The 20,472-nt window shown below is 42.8% G+C and overlaps 1 protein-coding gene across 1 annotated transcript in view; it reads right to left on the reverse strand.

Moving 5' to 3' along the window:
- MINDY4 (MINDY lysine 48 deubiquitinase 4) overlaps positions 1–20,472 on the reverse strand; it is a 104,527-nt gene that overhangs the window by 72,723 nt on the left and 11,332 nt on the right. Inside the window, exons 4-5 of the mRNA XM_007175248.2 lie at positions 15,636–15,882; positions 9,593–10,026 (exon numbers count right to left, since the gene is read on the reverse strand). Of these exons, the coding sequence (XP_007175310.2) occupies positions 9,593–10,026; positions 15,636–15,882 (681 nt within the window). The remainder of the gene's footprint in view (positions 1–9,592; positions 10,027–15,635; positions 15,883–20,472) is intronic.

The raw sequence follows: 20,472 nt of genomic DNA on the forward strand, positions 1-20,472 counted from the left end.
ACAATTGTGCTGGAGGCTTATACTGAGTACGGGAAAGACCATACATATTTCGAGCAAAAGCTCTAAACATAGCCAGACAGTGAAAACAGAGCTTATGAAAGGACCATATGACACCTGCAAGAGCTCAGGTGAGCCATTTCCCCTCTGCTCCCTGGGCCCTGTTCCCCAACTGCCAAATGAAGGGCTTGGATCCTAAGGATCTTTCTAGCCCTGACAAACTATACGGTTAAGAATCGAGACAGATTCTAAAGCAACATCTATTCCACTCTGCTTTTAAAACACCCAATTTAAAATATCTTTTAAAAAATCCAACGAGGGCTTCCCTGGTGGCGCAGTGGTTGAGAATCTGCCTGCCAATGCAGGGGACACGGGTTCGAGCCCTGGTCTGGGAAGATCCCACATGCCGCGGAGCAACTAGGCCCGTGAGCCACAATTACTGAGCCTGCGCGTCTGGAGCCTGTGCTCCGCAACAAGAGAGGCCGCGATAGTGAGAGGCCCGCGCACCGCGATGAAGAGTGGCCCCCACTTGCCGCAACTAGAGAAAGCCCTCGCACAGAAAGGAAGACCCAACACAGCCATAAATAAATAAATAAATAAACCCAAAGTTTAAAAAAAAAAAGTTGTGCCATTTTGGGCTTCCCTGGTGGCGCAGTGGTTGAGAATCTGCCTGCCAATGCAGGGGACACGGGTTCGAGCCCTGGTCTGGGAAGATCCCACATGCCGCAGAGCAACTGGGCCAGTGAGCCACAACTACTGAGCCTGCGCGTCTGGAGCCTGTGCTCTGCAATGAGAGACCGTGATAGTGAGAGGCCCGCGCACCGCGATGAAGAGTGGCCCCCACTTGCCACAACTAGAGAAAGCCCTCGCACAGAAACGAAGACCCAACACAGCCATAAATAAATAAATAAATAAAAATTTAAAAAAAAAATCCAACGAAATTAAACTTCAATTCCGTGGATTCTATCATACTTTAAGCTTGTATTCTAGGAAAACATCCACCTTCCCCAGGGTGAAATCCATCAATGCTCATGAAATTCGCAACTGCCCTGAGCTCATTGGATACACCATGACAGCCACATAGCCACACATCTTCTACACGTCTAATCCCACAGCTCCCGGGGACTGTGCAGCCGTGGGTCTTCCTGGTTCCCTTCCCACACATGACCCACATAAAAAAGAGAGAGACATAAAGACAGTCCGACAAGCAGGGGAGAATGGCTGGATAAGGTGAAAACAACAAAATTTCTCCTGGGAGTGGTAGAAAGGGAGAGGGTAAAAGTAAACAGTTCAAAAATCATGAGACCAAAAAAGATTTTAAACACTGCAAGAAAAAAACAGTTGCCCTCTGTGGCAGGCAGAATGATGCCCACCCCTAAAGATGCCCTTGTCTTAAGCCCTGGAACCTGTGAACATGTTGGGTTACGTGGAAAGGGAATTCTTGGAGATAAGGTTGCTGGTCAGCTGATCTTGAGATGGGGAGGCTATCCTGGATTATCCAGGTGGACACAGTGGAACCACAGGGGTCCTTCAAAGGGGAAGAAGGAGGCGGAAAAGGGAGAAAGGGAGAATCAGAGAGATGGGAGCCTGAGAAGGACCCGGCTGACATTGCTGGCTTTGAAGACGGAAAACAGGGGCCACAAGCCAAGGCATGTGGGCAGTCTCTAGAGGCTAGAAAAGACAAGGAAACAGATTCTCCCCTAGAGCCTCCAGAAGGACCACAGCCCTGTCAACATGTTGATTTCAGCCCAACGAGACCCAATTCTGACCTCTGTCTTCCAGAAGCTAGACACTGCTGCTGGGCCACTGCCATGGGTTGAACTCCCAAGGGAGGCCAACAACTCTTCTCAACTTCATGACACTGATTACACCCATGTTTCCAAAGGAGACGAGGCAAAATGTATGAGGCTGCACCTTCTGCAGCCCACATACATCTGGAAAACATAAGTTGAAGCTAGTTCTTATTGTCAAACGCCCGGCATGATGTGTTTTGAACTAACATGCAGAAAATCAACCACAGCAGGGTCCATGTGGCCATGAGAAGCCCCAAGGATTCACTCTGAGGGACTCAGACAAATGACAGGCCATCAGGCCCCAAGAGAGCGTAAGCACCACAAGTGAGATTGCCCCCAACCAGACTATCAACCTTCACTAAGTGCCACCTGGGGAGCCATGGGCTTGGCATACTGGGTTCTGGGGACTAGTAAATAAAGAATCACTGCTCCGATGCTCTTAGTCCTGCACCTGAGGTTTCTAGAGGGCCTAGTCTGGGCCAGGTGTGTAGGTGATAGCAAGATACGCAAATGTATAGAGGAAGCAGAGTGAGGCAAGGGTTACAGGACCACCCAGGTCAGGGCCAGAGGCCCAGTGGATCTGACTGATTGTGAGAGGAATCCCACAAGGGCAGCCCTGACTGGCCAGTGACAAGTGACAAATGGCCCCAAACAGCCACAACCCCTACAATGAGAAGGTGACATTTTCTAAGCATCTTCTAAGATCAAAGGACACAGGAAAGAAACAAAAATCAAAGCAGAAAGTAGTTCCTTCAGCAACTGAGTCAGATCTACGGAGTTAGTGTCAGAAGGGCCTGACTGCACGTATATTCATGTTCCCTGACATCTCAGCAGGTCACGTCCTCCACCTGCCCCCTCTCCCAGGACACATGCTCACTCCCCCACCCCCACGTGTGACTTCCATGGCCATCCCTAAACCTGATGTTGCAAGGCCCAGCAAAGGCTCCCCGTAGCCACCTTTCCTCCAGCTTCATTAGGGCTGAGTGATGGAGCATGTGCCATGCACGCGAGCCAGCTCTGCTGTCATCTCACTGTCCCTCGTCATGTTTTAAAAGAATTACATATGCACACGACTCTCTCACCTGAAGAGTTCACAGGATCTTATACACACTAGGTCTCAGACCTATAGTTACTGTATTGAATGAAAAAAACAAGTGATGGGCAGACAAGACTGTTGGAGGGGTATTGGGAAGGGCAGGAGGTAGGTAGTTTTAGCAAGTGGGATTACTTTGGCCCTGGTTTCAAACCAAGGGTGCCACATACAGTTGAGTAGTATGTGCACTGCACAAAGCTGCCTAACTGAGGGGATGAGAGACTGCTGAAATCCAACCCATGTTCCATTTGCCAAACCGTGAGCCCTTAGGCCTGCATCTACCCAGAATCTTGACAGGTTCCTTTAATTCTCTGTGCCTCAGTTTCTTCATCTAAAATGGAATAATAATTGCTGGGGTGGGAGGATGCTTGTTCTCAACTCCCAGTGTCTCCTGGGAGTTTGGAAGGAGTTCTACTGGTCTACCCTGTAGACCTTTACTCTCTTCCTTTTTATTCACTCCATCCTGAGGGAGGATGTGTGACCTGTCTGATTGGTTAATTTGGGAAAGAAAGGAAAGAGGGGCATTAGGCTCAGCTGCACCCTTTCTCCTCTGGGAGTGAGCTGCTCTTCTAGAGGCCGGCCCCTCCCACCACATGGCCCTGGGCCTGAGATGAGGTGGGGAAGTCTGTCCAGCTCTGGGCCCACCAGGCCTCATGATTGCTGTGTCTCCTACCTTCCCTTTATCAATCACAGAGATGATATGTATTTTACCCCAATCTAGTTGATATCCTTTGTTTTACTTGGCAATTTGTTCAGAACTCAGGAGGAGAAGAATACTATTTAATGAGAACCTCCCACGCCCCGAGAAGAAAACCAATAATATCCACCTGAACGGATTATCGTAAAGAGCAAATGAGATAATACACACATGTGCTTAGCATGGTGCTCAGCATATAGGGAATAAGTAGTGGGTAAACAACAAAGCTCCCAAAACATTTACTGATATAAAGATCAACACTATTATCACATGTTAAGCACTCCTGGTCATACTTCGCCTGGTCCTGAGGGAGGGGTCTGTGGCAGCACATTTACCTGCTACCTTCCTCCTCCTCTAAGACAAAGTCCATACCATCTTTCAAGGGCCTAAGAACTGGTCTAAGGCCACAGTGGTTATAAAGGGCAGAGGTGGTTTGCCAGTCCAGGTCATCAGACTCCAGAGCCCATTTCAGGTTATGATAGGTGCTGTGATAACAATAAAACAGGCTAGAGGTGAGTGGGTGGAGGTGAAGTTAGTCAGAGAAAACCACTATGAGTATAAAACACCTGATTGACAGGAAAGTGACACTCATGAGATGGTTTGAGAGCAAGGCCTTTACAGCAAAGGGACAAACCAGTTATCCCTCTTGTAGAAATAAGTTAGACATGTTGGGTGAACAGGAAAAAGGGCCTACATAAAGAATAAAGATCTGTATATAGCTATGTCAATCCTGAAAGAAAGGAGAAGTAGGGAACTGACCCTACCAAGATACCAGGTTATAATTACAAAGCCATAGTAATAAAAGCTATGGTCATGACCAATGAAACACAAGAGAGAGCTAGTATATTTTGTGCATGGCTGCAACCTTAAAATATTGTTAGATGGTCATGATTCTTTTAAAATATATATATTAAATATTTGTTTAATGTAAAGCCAGTCCTACCATTTCTAGTTTAAAAACTAATAAGTAGATAAGGCTGTTCTCTAGACTGTCTCTGTGGATACCCTAAAAGGCACCAGGATGGATTATGATTTCTGACGATTTCCTGTATAAGGTCTCTGCAATTTTGCGGCAATCGTAATTAGAAACAGGAATGGGGAAGAAGTTATGAATATACAGCACTGTTATTGCACTGGCTGGACAATCTATACAGGAACTTAGAAAAGAATCAAGGCAGCTCTATAAATCAATGGGGTAAAGAACAAATTGTAGAGTAGGTGGTGCTAGGAAAACTGTCTTACTATATGTAGAAAAATAAAAGTGAGTCTTTCAACCTAACAAATACAAAAGATTAAACACCTAAATGTGAAAGCTAAAATTACAAAATTAATAGAAAAAATACAGGAGAATACCATTGAAACCTAAAGGAAAGAAAGGACTTAATAAAGAAAAAATGCAAAAATGCAAATCGTATGCCAAACAAGAGATTGATTAATTATGCCAAAATTAAGAATTTCTGTTCAACAAAGGAAAAGATATTTTACAAAGTCTAAAACTAACAAAATTAATATCTACCAAAGGAAAATTAAATCCTCTTTGGAGGAAGGTAATGTTAACCAGAGCCTCTACAATTATTCACATGCAATGTCTGGAACTGAATCAAAATTATCAGAAATGGAAAGAAACAGGACGAAATTATCAAAACCCAAAAGAAAAAAGACAATATCAATAGACCTATAGGTGACCCAGATATGGAAGTTACCAGACAGCAACTTTAAAATGACTATGAATAATGTGCTCAAGAAAATAAAAGATGGAGAATCTCACAAAAGACTGATATCTACTTTTTACAAAGAAACAGAAATTATAAAACTGAAAAATAACTGAAAGTAATAATTTATTATATATATTTAATAGCATGGCAAAAGAGAAAAAACATGAACCAGAAGATAGAGCAAGAGAAAATACCTAGATTAAAGTACAGGGAGAGAAAAAGATGGAAAGTATAGGAAATAATATTTTTTTTAAACCCTATAGAACACAGTGAAAATATCTAGTAATATATGTATAACTGGAGTACCAGGAGAGAAAAGAAAGGATGGGATAAAAGCAATATTTGAAAAGACAATAGACAATAATTTTCAAAACTGATGAAAGGTATCAACCCCAAACTGAGGAAGCTCTACATATACTAACAGAAACGTCAAAGAAAACCATGTCTAGGCACATCATAGTAACACTGTTGAAAATTAAAGAATGAGAAGAAGCAAAAAAAAAAAATTAAAAAGAAGCAGTCAGAGGTTAAAAAAAAGACACATTACCTTCAAAAGAGTAATAATAAAAAATGTCAACTTATTTATCAACAGAGATAATGAAAGACTAAGGTAAGATAATGGAATTAAATACTTAAAGTGCTGAAAAGGAAATAAGCCACCAGTCTAGAATTCTATACCCATTGAAAATATCCTTCAAAAATAAAGGCAAAATAAAGACATTACCAAACAAAAACTGAAAAAAAAAAATTTATTGTAACATACCTGCTAAAGAAATACTAAAGGAAGTTCTTCAAGCAAAAGGAAAATGTAAATGCAATAATTATTCCAACTAAAACAAAAAATTATCAGACTGGATTTTAAAAAATCCACATATATGCTGGTTATAAGAGATGAGCTTTAAATATATACTAGACCATAAAGAAATCTCAACAAATATCAAAGGATTGAAATCATACAGAATATATTATGACTAAAGTGGAAATAAGCTAGAAATCAAAAACAAACAGATAACCAGAAAAATAGCCCAAATGCTATGAATTAGTCAATACATGTCTAAATAGCCCACAGGTCAAAAGAATAAATCACAATGGGAATTAGAAAATATTTAAACTAAATTATATGATTATATAATTTATTAACTTCTGGGATACAAAGCACTACTTAGAAGGAAATTTGTAGCCTTAAAAGATATTACAAAAGAAGAAGGCTGAGGTGGGTAGAAGGTGGGAGAAATGGGTGAACTGGTTTTGTTTTGTTTTGCTTTATTTTTAGTTTAAATAAATTATAATAATTATTTTTTAAAAGGGTGAAGGATCCTGGTAAACCCCACAGGCTTTTGGTTGGCACTTTTAAATATAAAGCTACAGAATGGATGAAAGTAAAAAGATGGAAAAAGAGATATACCATGAAAACATTAATCAAAGGAAAGCTGAAGTAGCTATACCTAAATAGACATTAAGGCAATAAGCATTGTTAGAGACGAAGAGAGATTTCGTAATGATAGAAAAGTCTATCCGACAGGAAGCTATAAGAATTCTATATGTATATGCATCAAATAACATAGTCACGAAATGTATAAGCAAAGTAGGCCCAGCTTATCGATGGTCACAAAGGGAGTTAATACACTCTATCTGTTTAGCTTGCCTTGCACTACCAGTGCCTAAGTGCCTGGCACATATTAGGTGCACAGTAAATGACTTAAAAAGCCAGTATTACAAACCAGGATGCCTAATACTTCTTATACCCACCCCTGCAGAAATTCTCCAAGCAAATTACTAGTGCTTAAAACATACACAACACACACAAACAAAAACGCAATTACGTAACTAGTACAGGATGGTGCTTACAGGCATGATGGGCTTTGGACTCAGAAACACCTAGGTTCATATCCCAGCTCCTTCACTTCCTGGCTAGGCAACCTTGGGAGTGATAACCTCTATGAGTCTGTATTTCCTCATCTGTAAATTGAGGAATAATAATACCTTCTTGCAGGTTTTTTCAAGTATGAAATAGAATAATATATGAAAAGTGCCTAGTATAGCATCAGGCACTAAGTAAACTCTCAATTAATGGTAGTAATTAATATTAATAATTATATATAAGAAATATTGAAAATAATCCTGAAATAGCAGTCAAGAAGCCCCCTAAAAATTAGAATCAGAAATGCCCAAAGAAGAAGAGGAGGAAGAATAAGAGGAAGAGGAAGGAGAAGAACAAGAAGAAGGAGGAGGAGGCGGCTGAGAATCAATAATTTATGATAAAATAGAAATAAATAATAAAATAAAATAGAAAATAATAGCAAATTAAACTCAAAGAGAGCAGAATGAAAGAAAGAATAAAAGTAAGAGTGGAAATCAATTAATTAGAAAACAAACTTACAAAGCCAAAAGTTAGCTCTTTGAAAAAAGCGTATAATTCATAACCCCCTAGTAAAACTAGTTAAGAAATAGAACACAAATTACCAGTATCGGGAATGGAAACAGAGACATCCCTGCAGATCTTACAGACTTTAAAGTGACAATAAGAGGATATTCATAATTCACAAGGACACATGTACCCCAATGTTCATTGCAGCACTATTTACAATAGCCAGGACATGGAAACAACCTAAATGTCCAAAGACAGATGAATGGATAAAGACGATGTGGTACATATATACAATGGAATATTACTCAGCTATAAAAAGGAATGAAATTGGGTCATTTGTAGAGATGTGGATGGACCTAGAGTCTGTCATACAGACTGAAGTAAGCCAGAAAGAGAAAAACAAATATCGTATATTAACACATATATGTGGCATCTAGAAAAATGGTACAGATGAACCTATTTGCAGGGCAGGAATAGAGACGTAGACATAGAGAACAGACATTTGGACACAGGGTGGGAAGGAGAAGTTGGGACGAATTGGGAGATTAGGGTTGACATATATACACTACCATGCAGAAAATAGATAGCTAGTGGGAACCTGCTATATAGCACAGGGAGCTCAGCTAGGTGCTCTGTGACAACATGGATGGCTGGGATGGGGGGTGGGGTGGGAGGGAGGTCCAAGAGGGAGGAGAGATAGGTATACGTATAGCTGATTCACTTCATTGTACAGCAGAAACTAACACAACATTGTAAAGCAATTTTACTCCAATAAAAAAAAAATTGTGTATAATTGCACAATTTTACATCAATAAAGTTAAAATATAAATTAAGTGGTTAAATTCCTTGGAAAAATACAACTTGCCAAAACTGACACAAGAAGAAATAGAAAATTTTAATTAAAAAAATTTTTTAATTGAATCCACAATTTAAAACCTTTTAACTCAATGCTCAGAAGTCTTCTCCAGAAGATTCTCCCAAATATTTAAGGAAGAAATAACACCAATCTCACACTAACTCTTCAAGACCATAAAAAAAAAGAGGCACCACTTCTAGCATATCCTGGACACCAAAATCTGACAAGGCTGTTGTTACAAGAAAGGAAATTTGCCAGCCAATCTCCCTCATGAATTTATATACAAAACCCTACACAAAATATTAGTAAGTCAAATCAAACAATATATACAAAGATAATGTGTCACAGCCAAGGGTGGTTCATTCCAGAAATGTAAGGTTGGTTTAACATTCAAAAAACAATCAGGGTAGGGATCACCAAGGTCTATTGTGAAAGAATGAAAGTGAAGGACTTAGGATAGGGTTAAAAAACATTGCCCCAGGGGGCTTCCCTGGTGGCGCAGTGGTTGAGAATCTGCCTGCCAATGCAGGGGACACGGGTTCGAGCCCTGCTCCGGGAAGATCCCACATGCCACGGAGCAACTGGGCCCGTGAGCCACAATTACTGAGCCTGTGCGTCTGGAGCCTGTGCTCCGCAACAAGAGAGGCCGCGATAGTGAGAGGCCCGCGCACCGCGATGAAGAGTGGCCCCAGCTCGCCGCAACTGGAGAGAGCCCTCGCACAGAAACGAAGACCCAACACAGCCATAAATAAATAAATTAATTAATTAATTAATTAATTAAAAAAAAAAAAACATTGCCCCAGAGGAGCGTTGTGGGAACTGATTCAACACCATACCTCTGGCTTCGACGCATCTCTTGTACCATATCAGGCTGACCCTTGAGAAGAAGTAAGAAGGGCCAAAGAAATCCCCCACACACAAAGCTTCCTGGTGTGTGCACTCTGGGCTGCTTTCTCCCTGGTGGGGTGACCATCATCACCTCCCCTACTTCACAGCCTTGCTTGGAGAGCCCAAGGAGCCACTCGGGACTGAACGGTTCTCCGAAAACCATCACCTGCGCACAGCACACTCACCTGACGGCCGGGGTCTGGCTCCCCTGCCGTTTGAACACTCTTTCCAGCCTCTCCTGGGTCGTCGGGGCATTCCCACTGGACAAGGAGAAATTCAAGGCGGTCCTGTCGGCCTCTGGGCCGCTGTCCACGGCTGGGCTGCCCTCTGAAAGGTCTCTCCACCGGCCGCTCCCGCTCTGGGAAAGCCCTTTGCCTGGCAGGTGAGGAGGGCTGCTGGGCGAGGCTCTCCGCTTTTCCAAGGTCAGCTGGCTGAGCAGGCCCAGGGTGCTCCTGGGAGGGGAGGTGGTGCTGGAAGCCGGGCCCTCCTGCAGGACATGGGGGGGACAGGCTGGGGTGTGAGCAGACAGCTCGGGCGCTTGTAGGCTCCCCTCCTCGTGGGGTTGGGTCGTGCTGCTCAAGGCCGGGGACTGCCTCAGCGAGCGTTTGCGGAGGGAATCCTGAAAGGAGCAAGGACAAAAGCAGCGGTGAGGATCCCCTTGGAGGGAGGTGAGAAAATATCCCAAGTCAAGCATTTACCCATGATCTTCCCTCCCCCAGGAATGTCTTTCCCATCCTCAACTCCTTCTCTTAAAATCCTACCCACCCTTTGAGGAGACACGCAGGGGCTACCACTTCTGTAACGCTTTCACAGCACCCCACCCACGTAAATCCCAGGAGCATGCCTCGGTCCCACCCCCCATACCCCTTACAGAGAGCTCCAGGGTCAGACCTGTGTTCTAATTCCCGTGTCACCCCCTGCCAGCCGTGTGCTCTGTGGCAAGTCATTGAACTTCTTTGTCCCTCACTTCCCCACCTGCAACATAACCTGTCCACAACCCGCTATCAATAATTCCTAAATCCCAAAACCCTTAAAAAATGAACATTTCTTTTGGAATCCCATAGCAAATTCTTTTTCATTATTATGAGGTAGGTTGCTTGCATTCTTGGGGTTTTTTTGTTGTTTTTTTTTTTTTGGTTTTTTGGGCCACGTGGCTTGCGGGATCTTAGTTCCCAGACCAGGGATTGAACCCAGGCCCTCGGCAATGAAAGCACAGAGTCCTAACCATTGGACCGCCAGGAAATTCCGTTGCGGTCCTTTTTTAAGTGTGAATACTCATATGTTTTGCTGCAGAAATGTTTTGTTTATGGGGTGCTACTCCAAACCCTATTGCAGGCGTTCTGTGGTATGTGGTTTATGCATTGTATTTCCTTTCTGAAGTTTAAAAACAAAATCTAAATTCCAGAACACATTTGCTCAAAGGTTTTGGATGAGGGATTGGGGACCTGCAGTACCGATCTCCCACAAGACCATGGTGAGGACTAAAGGAGAGACCCAGACCCACGTAAGGCACCAGCACAGAGCCAAACCCTGCACAGCAGCCAGCAAATATTACTTACTGCTATGCATCTTTGCCCCTGTCCCCACTTACATATGGCCTTAACCCTTCCTGCCAGTAGACCAGGTGATGGATGCCATTCTTCCTTCAACTCTGGTGTCCCCAGAGCTCCCAGCCCAGTGACCTACACATAGTAAGCAATGCTTACTTTTTGAAATGAAGGAATTTCAGAGGAGTCAACAGAAATGTCCTCTCCCACTAGCTATCATTGACCAATGAAATGAGAACTCACGTTGTTACCAATCTGAGGTGGAGGAGGAGGGGTAGGGGACAAAAATACACCTGCTGGGCTCCTCCTGGGTTTAAAATTCTGGACCTCTCAGCATTTCCAGAAATAATCCTGAGCCAAATTGTAAAGCCTGTGCCGGAAAAAGAACAGCTAATTCTGTCATATTCCCGCCCGGTGGAAATTACTAGGCACTATAAACCTCCTCTGAAAGCCACCCAGGGCATCCCTTGCCACAGAACAAGGAAAACATTAGTCAACATTCCCAAGGAGACCCAAACTTCCGGCCAAGGGCAGCGAACCCAGCCTCTTACTCATTCTTCAAAAGTGCAGAGCTGATCTAGCAAAAAAAAATGATGCCATACCTAGCAACCTTGCTCTTTTCTCTTGAGCAACCAATAAGTATGGCCAAGGTACTCAAAGGCCCCCAGAACACCTTCCAGAAAACCTGGGGAAATTCTACCTCTATGTCTTTCACAGGATTCAGATACCCCAGGGGAAAAGAACACCTCCAAGAACAATCACTTCTCCTTTGGGGAGAAGTTTGCAGCAATCTCTCAGCAGTAAAGCAGGTACAAGCCATCTTCCTTACACCTCAGTTATGAAGGGGTCTGAACTGCACAGACTTGCTGATTAGAAAGTCATGATAGGACAGGATCCTAGCATTCATCTGGTCCACCAGTTCCCAAAGTGCAGTCTACCGACCTTACAGGTCTATCCCCAAACCCTTTCAGGGAGCTCAAAATTATTTTCATAATAATAATACAACATGATTTGCCTTTTTCACTGTGTCCACATTTGTACTGATGGTGCAAAGCACTGGTGGGAAAAACCGTTGGCTGGCCCTTAGCACAAATCAAGGCAGCAGCACCAAACTTTACCAGTATTCAAGGTATTCAATACCACTTGCAATAAAAGTAAATAAGTGAAATACTAATTTCACTTAAGAATGTCCATGCTGAAGCATAAAAAATATTGTGTTCAATCTTGACCCTATGTTATACATCTCTTTAATAGTCTGTGTGACAAAATGGGAGGTATATATAAACATTCTGCGGGATGCAGAGGATGAAGGCTGTCACCAGGAGAAGCACTTACGCAGCCATCAGAGTTGTGAGCTAAACTTGCTATTTTTTTCATGGAACAACTGACAGATGAACTACGGTTATTCAGTATTTGAATATTCAGTATTGAGTATTTGGCAGGCATTTTCTTGAAAATAAATCGAGCCTGTCACATCAAGGAAAATAAATGATACACTGTTGCCAGTGATAAAATACAAGTCATCAGGTAAAAATTAGAATTTGGGGAAACTTGTGTTTGCCACTGTGAACTGGAGGGCTTCTCAAAAACTTTCTGATAAGTTGAGTAGTGACATCAACAAATGCAATTTTTTATGTGTTTTTTTTGTATATTGAAATGTGTCAACGTTCAGAAGATCCATATAACTTAGTAAACCAATAATTTCCACATGACCCAATGCATCATGTTACTAAACCATGCAGTGGTAAAAGAGTCATTCAAAGTTCAAGACAAACCAGTGGAAACTGATACGTAGAAAAAGTTCATTGGGATGGTTTCAGATTCCATATTAAGAAACAACTTGTCTAAACCCTCAGAATGGGAGAAAATATTTGCAAACGAATCAACGGACAAAGGATTAATCTCCAAAATATATAAACAGCTCATGCAGCTCAATATTAAAAAAACAAACAACCCAATCAAAAAATGGGCAGAAGACCTAAATAGACATTTCTCCAAAGAAGACATACAGATGGCCAAGAAGCACATGAAAAGCTGCTCAACATCACTAATTATTAGAGAAATGCAAATCAAAACTACAATGAGGTAGTCACCTCACACCAGTTAGAATGGGCATCATCAGAAAATCTACAAACAACAAATGCTGGAGAGGGTGTGGAGAAAAGGGAACCCTCTTGCACTGTTGGTGGGAATGTAAATTGATACAGCCACTATGGAGAACAGTATGTTTTAAGGAACAGTATGGTTCCTTAAAAAACTAAAAATAGAATTACCATATGACCCAGCAATCCCACTACTGGGCATATACCCAGAGAAAACCATAATTCAAAAAGACACATGCACCCCAGTGTTCACTGCAGCACTATTTACAATAGCCAGGTCATGGAAGCAACCTAAATGCCCATCGACAGATGAATGGGTAAAGAAGATGTGGTACATATATACAATGGAATATTACTCAGCCATAAAAAGGAACGAAATTCGGTCATTTGTAGAGACATGGATGGACCTAGAGACTGTCATACAGAGTGAAGTCAGAAAGAGAAAAACAAATATCGTATATTAACGCATTTATGTGGAACCTAGAAAAATGGTACAGATGAACCGGTTTGCAGGGTAGAAACTTGAGACACAGATGTAGAGAACAAACGTATGGACACCAAGGGGGGAAAGTAGTGTGGCGGGGGGGCTGGGGGGTTGGTGGTGGTGGGATGTACTGGGAGATTGAGATTGACATATATGTACTAATATGTATAAAATAGATAACTAATAAGAACCTGCTGTATAAAAAATAAATACAATAAAATTCAAAAAAAAAAAAAAAGAAAAAGAAAACCAGATATCTCAAGTTAAGGAATTTAGTACTTTTCTATATATGGGAAGATGCAGAAGTCAGGGCTCACTGAAATCATTCCTTTGATGCGCACCTCAGCTATCTGGGGTCAGCATCCTGTGCTTTCTCATCCTGAGTCTCCTCAGGGTGCGCTATGCAGGGGTTGGTGGTGGCTACAGTGTCTGATGGTCGGCATCCTATTTCTATGCTGAGTTCCCTCAGGGCTCACCATCAGGCAGCTGTAGTGTGATGGCTTGATGGCTACAACATCCTTTGTTTACTGAAATGGCAGGCAACATTTTTTTTCATTGATAAGGTGTGTATTCAAGGAATGGTTTAAATCAACTCAGACTCTGCATCTTCCTGTACAAAGAAAAGTGCTAACTTCATTAACTTGAGATGTCTGTTTTTCTTTTTTTTTCCTTTCTTTCTTTCCTTTTTTTTTTTTTTGGGCCACGCCACACGGCATGTGGGATCTTAGTTCCCCAACCACGGATCAAACCCACACCCCCTGCAGTGGAAGCCTGGACTCTTGACCACTGGACCATGAGGGAAGTCCCTGTTTTTCTTTAATTAACAGTAATCTTTTGATGTTCCTACTAGCTGGTTTCTTGCAAAAACTCCTGTATATCCTGGCTCCTCCCTTACCTCTTCAGAGCAGTCCCTCAGCGTTATCTGAGAGGCTGTCTTCCAGGCTTAAGTCCTCAGCAAGTCCGTCAAATAAAACGTAATTCTCAACTTTTAGGTTGTGCATGTTTTTAATCAACAGAACAATGACAGATAACTATACTTGATCTAGACCCAAAGCAGGTTGTTTTTGAGGGAACACCCAGCCTTGTGAACTGGATAAAAAAAAAAAAAAGAAAGAAAAAAGAAACAACTTGTCTAGGTTTGGTGTAATATTAAAAAATACCCCTAGTTTTCTGAAAAGACTATTAAAATACTTTTCCCTTTCCCAACTGCATGACCATCACTGAGTCATGAAATTCCAGATCTCGAAGGGATCTTAGACACCTGGTCTAACAAACGAGACCATGGCCAAGAGGAACAAAGACCTTGTCCGAAAATCTCACAGGACGTAGGCTGAGGCAGGGAGAAGGTCCACTGCTTGTTGCCCTGATTCCAGATGAATTGGGAGAACAGTGCTGGCATCTGCAGCTGCACCCACACATAAATATGCCACACGTGAGGGTGGAGGTGACCAGCGTGGACACAGATGACCTATTTTTGGTTGGCTTAGGCTCCCTGATTTGACTGATACTCTACTTTGAGTTTGGCATTTGACCTTCCTTTGTTTTTCTGTTTCTCTTCTGTTTTACAAACCCCTTTTACATTCATTCTCTCCTTTGGTTTAGTCTCCCACCTGATGGGACCCTACCACGGCCCCTCCTTAAGGGAGACTATAAAACATCGGTGTTAAGTTTTTAGAATTTTTTTAAAACAAAACTATAAGGATTGGGATTTCTTTTTCCCTTTTCTCTATCATGTGTTAAAAAATTTAAAAAAATATGTCCTCTAGACTGGGGTGGGTCCCCCAACTCCTGAATGACAAAGATAAAGCTGAGTAGATGTGTTCTCACTCTGCAAAGGAATCCACCTGGTAACCACCTGGTTGACGAGATAGTTAAACCGAAGGCAGGGGAGGTGAGGAGGCCTACCCATGGCCCCAGAGAGCTGACAGTAGAGCCAGGGAGGAAAAAGAGGCCAGTGTCCTTGCCATCTACCACGCAGATCCTCCCTTCTTGAGCTGTCTCGTGGGGTACCCCCAAGTAAACCCAGGCAGCCCCTTAAGCCCTGCCCGGTCCCCACTTTCCATGCTCATAATAATAGTAAGAGCACCAAGCCCACCTGTGGGGAGCTGGCGATGGGCCCGGCCATCATGCCTCGGACAATCAGGCCAGACTTTGGCCTGATCTTCTCTCCCATCCTCTTCGTGTCCAAGGAAGGCTCTGATGACTGAAGCTTGTCCATCTTCTCCCAAGCAGCAGCCACAGGAGCGCTTTCACCTGGGACAGTCTGCAAGGGCTTACTTTTGCGGGAGGCCCTTTTGGATGATGCAAAATTACCAAGTACATCCCCATTAAGACTGTCGTGTCTGCGAAAAAGGGATACTTCCATTAAAACAGATTCCCCAAAAGGACTCACTAGCAATGATGATAAACTCCACATTCCACAGGCACCCATAGCAAGCCCATTCACAAATCTGTGATGATTTCTAACCAGACTGTGCTTTATCAGTAAAGGTAAGGAAAGGAAAATACTTTTGTATCAGGGCAAGTCTGGCCTACAAAATGAGACCTGAAACAAGAAACAAAATCAGAGTCGATGACTGATGATAGGATCCCTTGAATCCTAAATACGAAGAGCATCCTTGTTTCTCCCAGACGCCAGTGATTAAGGAAAACTGCAGCCCTTCAATACAACAGTTCCCCCCTCCCGTTATGGTATATATAGGGTTCGGTACTATCCATGGTTCCAGGCATCCACTGGGGATCTTGGAATGTATCCCCCATGGATAAGGGGGGACGATGGTATAGTCATGAGAGGGGTGGAGCCCAGTTACTGCACACCATTGAGGGTGGTGGATAGAGACCTTTGGAAAACCTGGCGTTCCCAGTTAAGGTTTGGTAAAGTTAGGCATGCCAACGGCTTCTTTTCTTGGGTTGCTTGGCATTGAAACAGAGAAAGAGTAAGAAAGAAAGAGGGTGTGTGTGTGTGTGTGTGTGTGTGTAAGAGAGGGAGAGAGAACAAAAGAGGGTAAGAGACTGAGAGCAAAAGCAAGGAGTGAGGAAGAACAAGAATGAGAAAGAGACAGAGCAAGAGACCCAGGTAAAGAGGAATCCCACCTGTGGTCACTGAGAGCCCAGCACCCCTCCGACACAGGCTGGGCTATGCTCTACTATCGGACTCTGGCATAAAGAGGCATCAACATCAACTCTGTGCCAAGCTGCTTACCAAGCACTGGGTCATGCATGACAGAGGCGGTCATGTGTGCTATGATTGGGACATGCCAAGCAGAGGAAGGATCTGGAACCAACCCCGGGGAAATCTAGAAGGGCTTCCAGAGAAGGCAGAACCTGAGTCTGAAAGAATGAGTAGGCAGGAGGTAACCAGGAGAAGGCCCCAGGCACTAGCACAGAGTCCTGTAAAAGCAGGACATGCTCAGGTGAGCTGGGGGGGGGGGGGGGGGACACCTGCTGATGTGGAAAAGGCTTTACAAGTTCTCCTAAGGAGTTTGGACTTTATCCTAAAAGTTACAGGGAGCGTCTGAAGGCCTTTCAGCAGGGAAGAGCATGGTCAGACTTGTTTTGTGGAAATCTCACTCTATGTTAGGTCAAGGGTGGATTTGAGAAGATGACCAGGGGCCTGGAGATGAGAGAAGAGACCCTGGGAGATAGCCAGGGAAAGAGGTGAGAGTGTGAATGGAGGCCTCTGTTGCGAGACAGAGAAAGGGGGGAAAGAGTCTAGCATCATTAAGGACACAAAAGGATGCAAAAATGATAGACAAGGAGGAGTCAAGGATAACACCCAAGTTTGTAGCTTGGGTAACTGGGTGGAACTCAGAAGCTTCAACCTCTGCATTGCTGGCTTTTTATCGGTTCAGAAGTATTTCATTTCCTAGCCAGGCAGTAAGTGTCTTTGAAGGAGGAATCATCTTTTTCATACCACCCTCATTTCCTTTCACATCTTAAGCCTTGAGTTAATTTTTTGGTGGTCCGCATCTTTTAGCAGCTTGACATCCAGACCTTAAGCTTTGGCTAGCCTCAGGAAATGTTTTTCAACAGAGCTGGAAGAAAACACCCTTTCCCAGGAAGTTAGACTCACTATTGGTGATGACATGCAGTGTGTTAAGGTTGTAACTTAACATAACTGCTCTCCAGTGCTGATCGTTTTGTAATGTATAAAATACCGAATCACTATGCTGTGTAACAGGAATTAACATAGTGCCGTAGGTCACTTATACTTCAAAAACAAACAAACAAACAAAATAGAAAAAGAGCTCAGACTTGTGGTTACAAGAAGCAGGGGGTAGGTGGAGGGGGAATTGGATGAAGGTGGTCAAAGGTGTAAACTTCCACTTATAAGATAAATAAGCACTAGCGATGTAATGTACCACATGATCAATATAATGAACACTGCTGTATGTTATATATGAGAGGTGTTAAGAGATGAAATCCTAAGAGTTCTCATCACAAGGGAAAATATTTTTTTCTTTTTCTTTTCTTTTGTATCTATATGAGATGATAGATGTTCACTAAACTTATTGTGGTCATCATTTCATGGCATATATAAATCAAATCATTATGTTGTACAACTTAAACTTATACAGTGCTGTATGTCAATTCTATATCAATAAAACTGGAAGAAAAAAAATAACTGTTTTCCAAATAATAGAGGTACAATCAAGAATGCCAGTTCATTTTCTTCCCAAGTTCCAAAAGGCCTTATTTTTCAGATTTCTCCATCGCTCCAGTGTTTAGTGGCCTTTTAGAATTCTATACTCCTGCTTTTAAGAAAATGCAAACAAAGGAAGCCCCCGAACCTTATGAATCATGGAACTTAAATTAAACATTTTGAATCATAAGTATCCTCCATCACAAAGTGGTCCATTCCCATGGCTTCCAGAGGAAAAGAACAGTGCTCCAGGACAGGGATTCTGAAAATGCAGAGGATGGGAGGCTGAGTGATGGCCTCCTGAAGATGTTCACAACCTAGTCCCTGGAACCTGTGAATATGTTACTTTACATGGCAAAAAAAAGGGACTTTGCAGACATGATTATGTTAAAAATCTTGAGATGGGTACATTATCCTAGATTGACTGTGTGGGCCCAATGCAATCATGGGGGTCCTTATTAGAGGGAGACAGGAGGATGAGAGTCAGTAGTAGGAGATGTGACACAGAAGCAGGGGTTGTAGTGATGTGCTTTGAAGATGGAGGAAGCAGCCACAAGCCCAGGAATATAGGCAGCCTCTAGAACTTGAAGAATGAAAGGAAACAGATTCTCCCCTCAAAGCCTCTGGAAAGAACCAGCCCTACTGACACCTTGCCATTAGCCCAGTGAGACCAATTTTGGACTTCTGACCTCAGAACTGTAAAATAAATAAATTGGTGTTGCTTTAGGACACCATGATGGTTAAATTTTGTATGTCAACTTGGCTAGGCTATGGTGCCCAGTTGTTTGGTCAAACACTAGTCTAGATGTTGCCGTGAAGATATTTTTATATTGTGATTAATTAACATATTGTGATTAATATCTACAATCAGTTGACTTTAAGTAAAGGACGTCACCCTAGATAATACAGGTGGGCCTCATTCAATCAGTTGAAGACCTTAAGAGCAAAAACAAAGGTTTCCCAGAGAAGTAACTTTGCCTCAAGACTGTAACACAGGGCTTCCCTGGTGGCGCAGTGGTTGAGAATCTGCCTGCTGATGCAGGGGACACGGGTTCGAGCCCTGGTCTGGGAAGATCCCACATGCCACGGAGCAGCTGGGCCCGTGAGCCAAAATTGCTGAGCCTGCGCGTCTGGAGCCTGTGCCCCGCGACGGGAGGGGCCGCGATAGAGAAAGGCCCGCGCACCGCGATGAAGAGCGGTCCCCGCACCGCGATGAAGAGTGGCCCCCGCTTGCCGCAACTGGAGAAAGCCCTCGCACGAACCGAAGACCCAACACAGCCAAAAAAAAAAATAAATAAATAAATAAATAAATAAATAAGAAAATCCTTTAAAAAAAAAAAAAAAAAAGACTGTAACACATCAGACCTGTCGGGATCGGTAGCCACATGGCTGCGCCCATCTCGGGCCATGGGGCCTGGAACCTGCTGCCGTTCCTGAGGCTGGTGGGGCAGCTCAAGAGAGTCCCACATACTGACTGGGTATACAGAAATGTCCAGAAGCCAGAGAGCATATCAGATCACATGTATAGGATGGCAATTATGGCTCTGGTGACCAAAGATGAAAATCTTAACAAAGACCGGTTTGTTTTGAACTCTAGTATGCTTATGGTTGAAATTCATGTGGGCATCTTGCAATTCATCCACAAGATGTAAAATCCATAAAACTCTCAGAGGAAAACATAGGCAGAACACTCTATGAAATAAATCACAGCAAGATCCTTTTTTGACCCACCTCCTAGAGTAATGGAAATAAAAACAAAAATAAGCAAATGGGACCTAATGAAACTTAAAAGCTTTTGCACAGCAAAGGAAACCATAAACAAAACAAAAAGACAACTCTCAGAATGGGAGAAAGTGTTTGCAAATGAAGCAACTGACAAAGGATTAATCTCCAAAATATACAAGCAGCTCATGCAGCTCAATATCATAAAAAACAAACAACCCAATCCAAAAATGGGTGGAAGACCTAAATAGACATTTCTCCAAAGAAGATATACAGATTGCCAACAAACACATGAAAGGATGCTCAACATCACTATCACTAGAGAAATGCAAATCAAAACCACAATGAGGTATCACCTCACACCGGTCAGAATGACCATCATCACAAAATCTACAAACAATAAATGCTGGAGAGGGTGTGGAGAAAAGGGAACCCTCTTGCACTGTTGGTGGGAATGTAAATTGATACAGCCACTATGGAGAACAGTATGGAGATTCCTTAAAAAACTAAAAATAGAACTACCATATGACCCAGCAATCCCACTACTGGGCATATACCCTGAGAAAAC

This window comes from Balaenoptera acutorostrata, chromosome 7, assembly GCF_949987535.1.
Source record: "Balaenoptera acutorostrata chromosome 7, mBalAcu1.1, whole genome shotgun sequence".
Lineage (NCBI taxonomy): Eukaryota > Metazoa > Chordata > Mammalia > Artiodactyla > Balaenopteridae > Balaenoptera > Balaenoptera acutorostrata.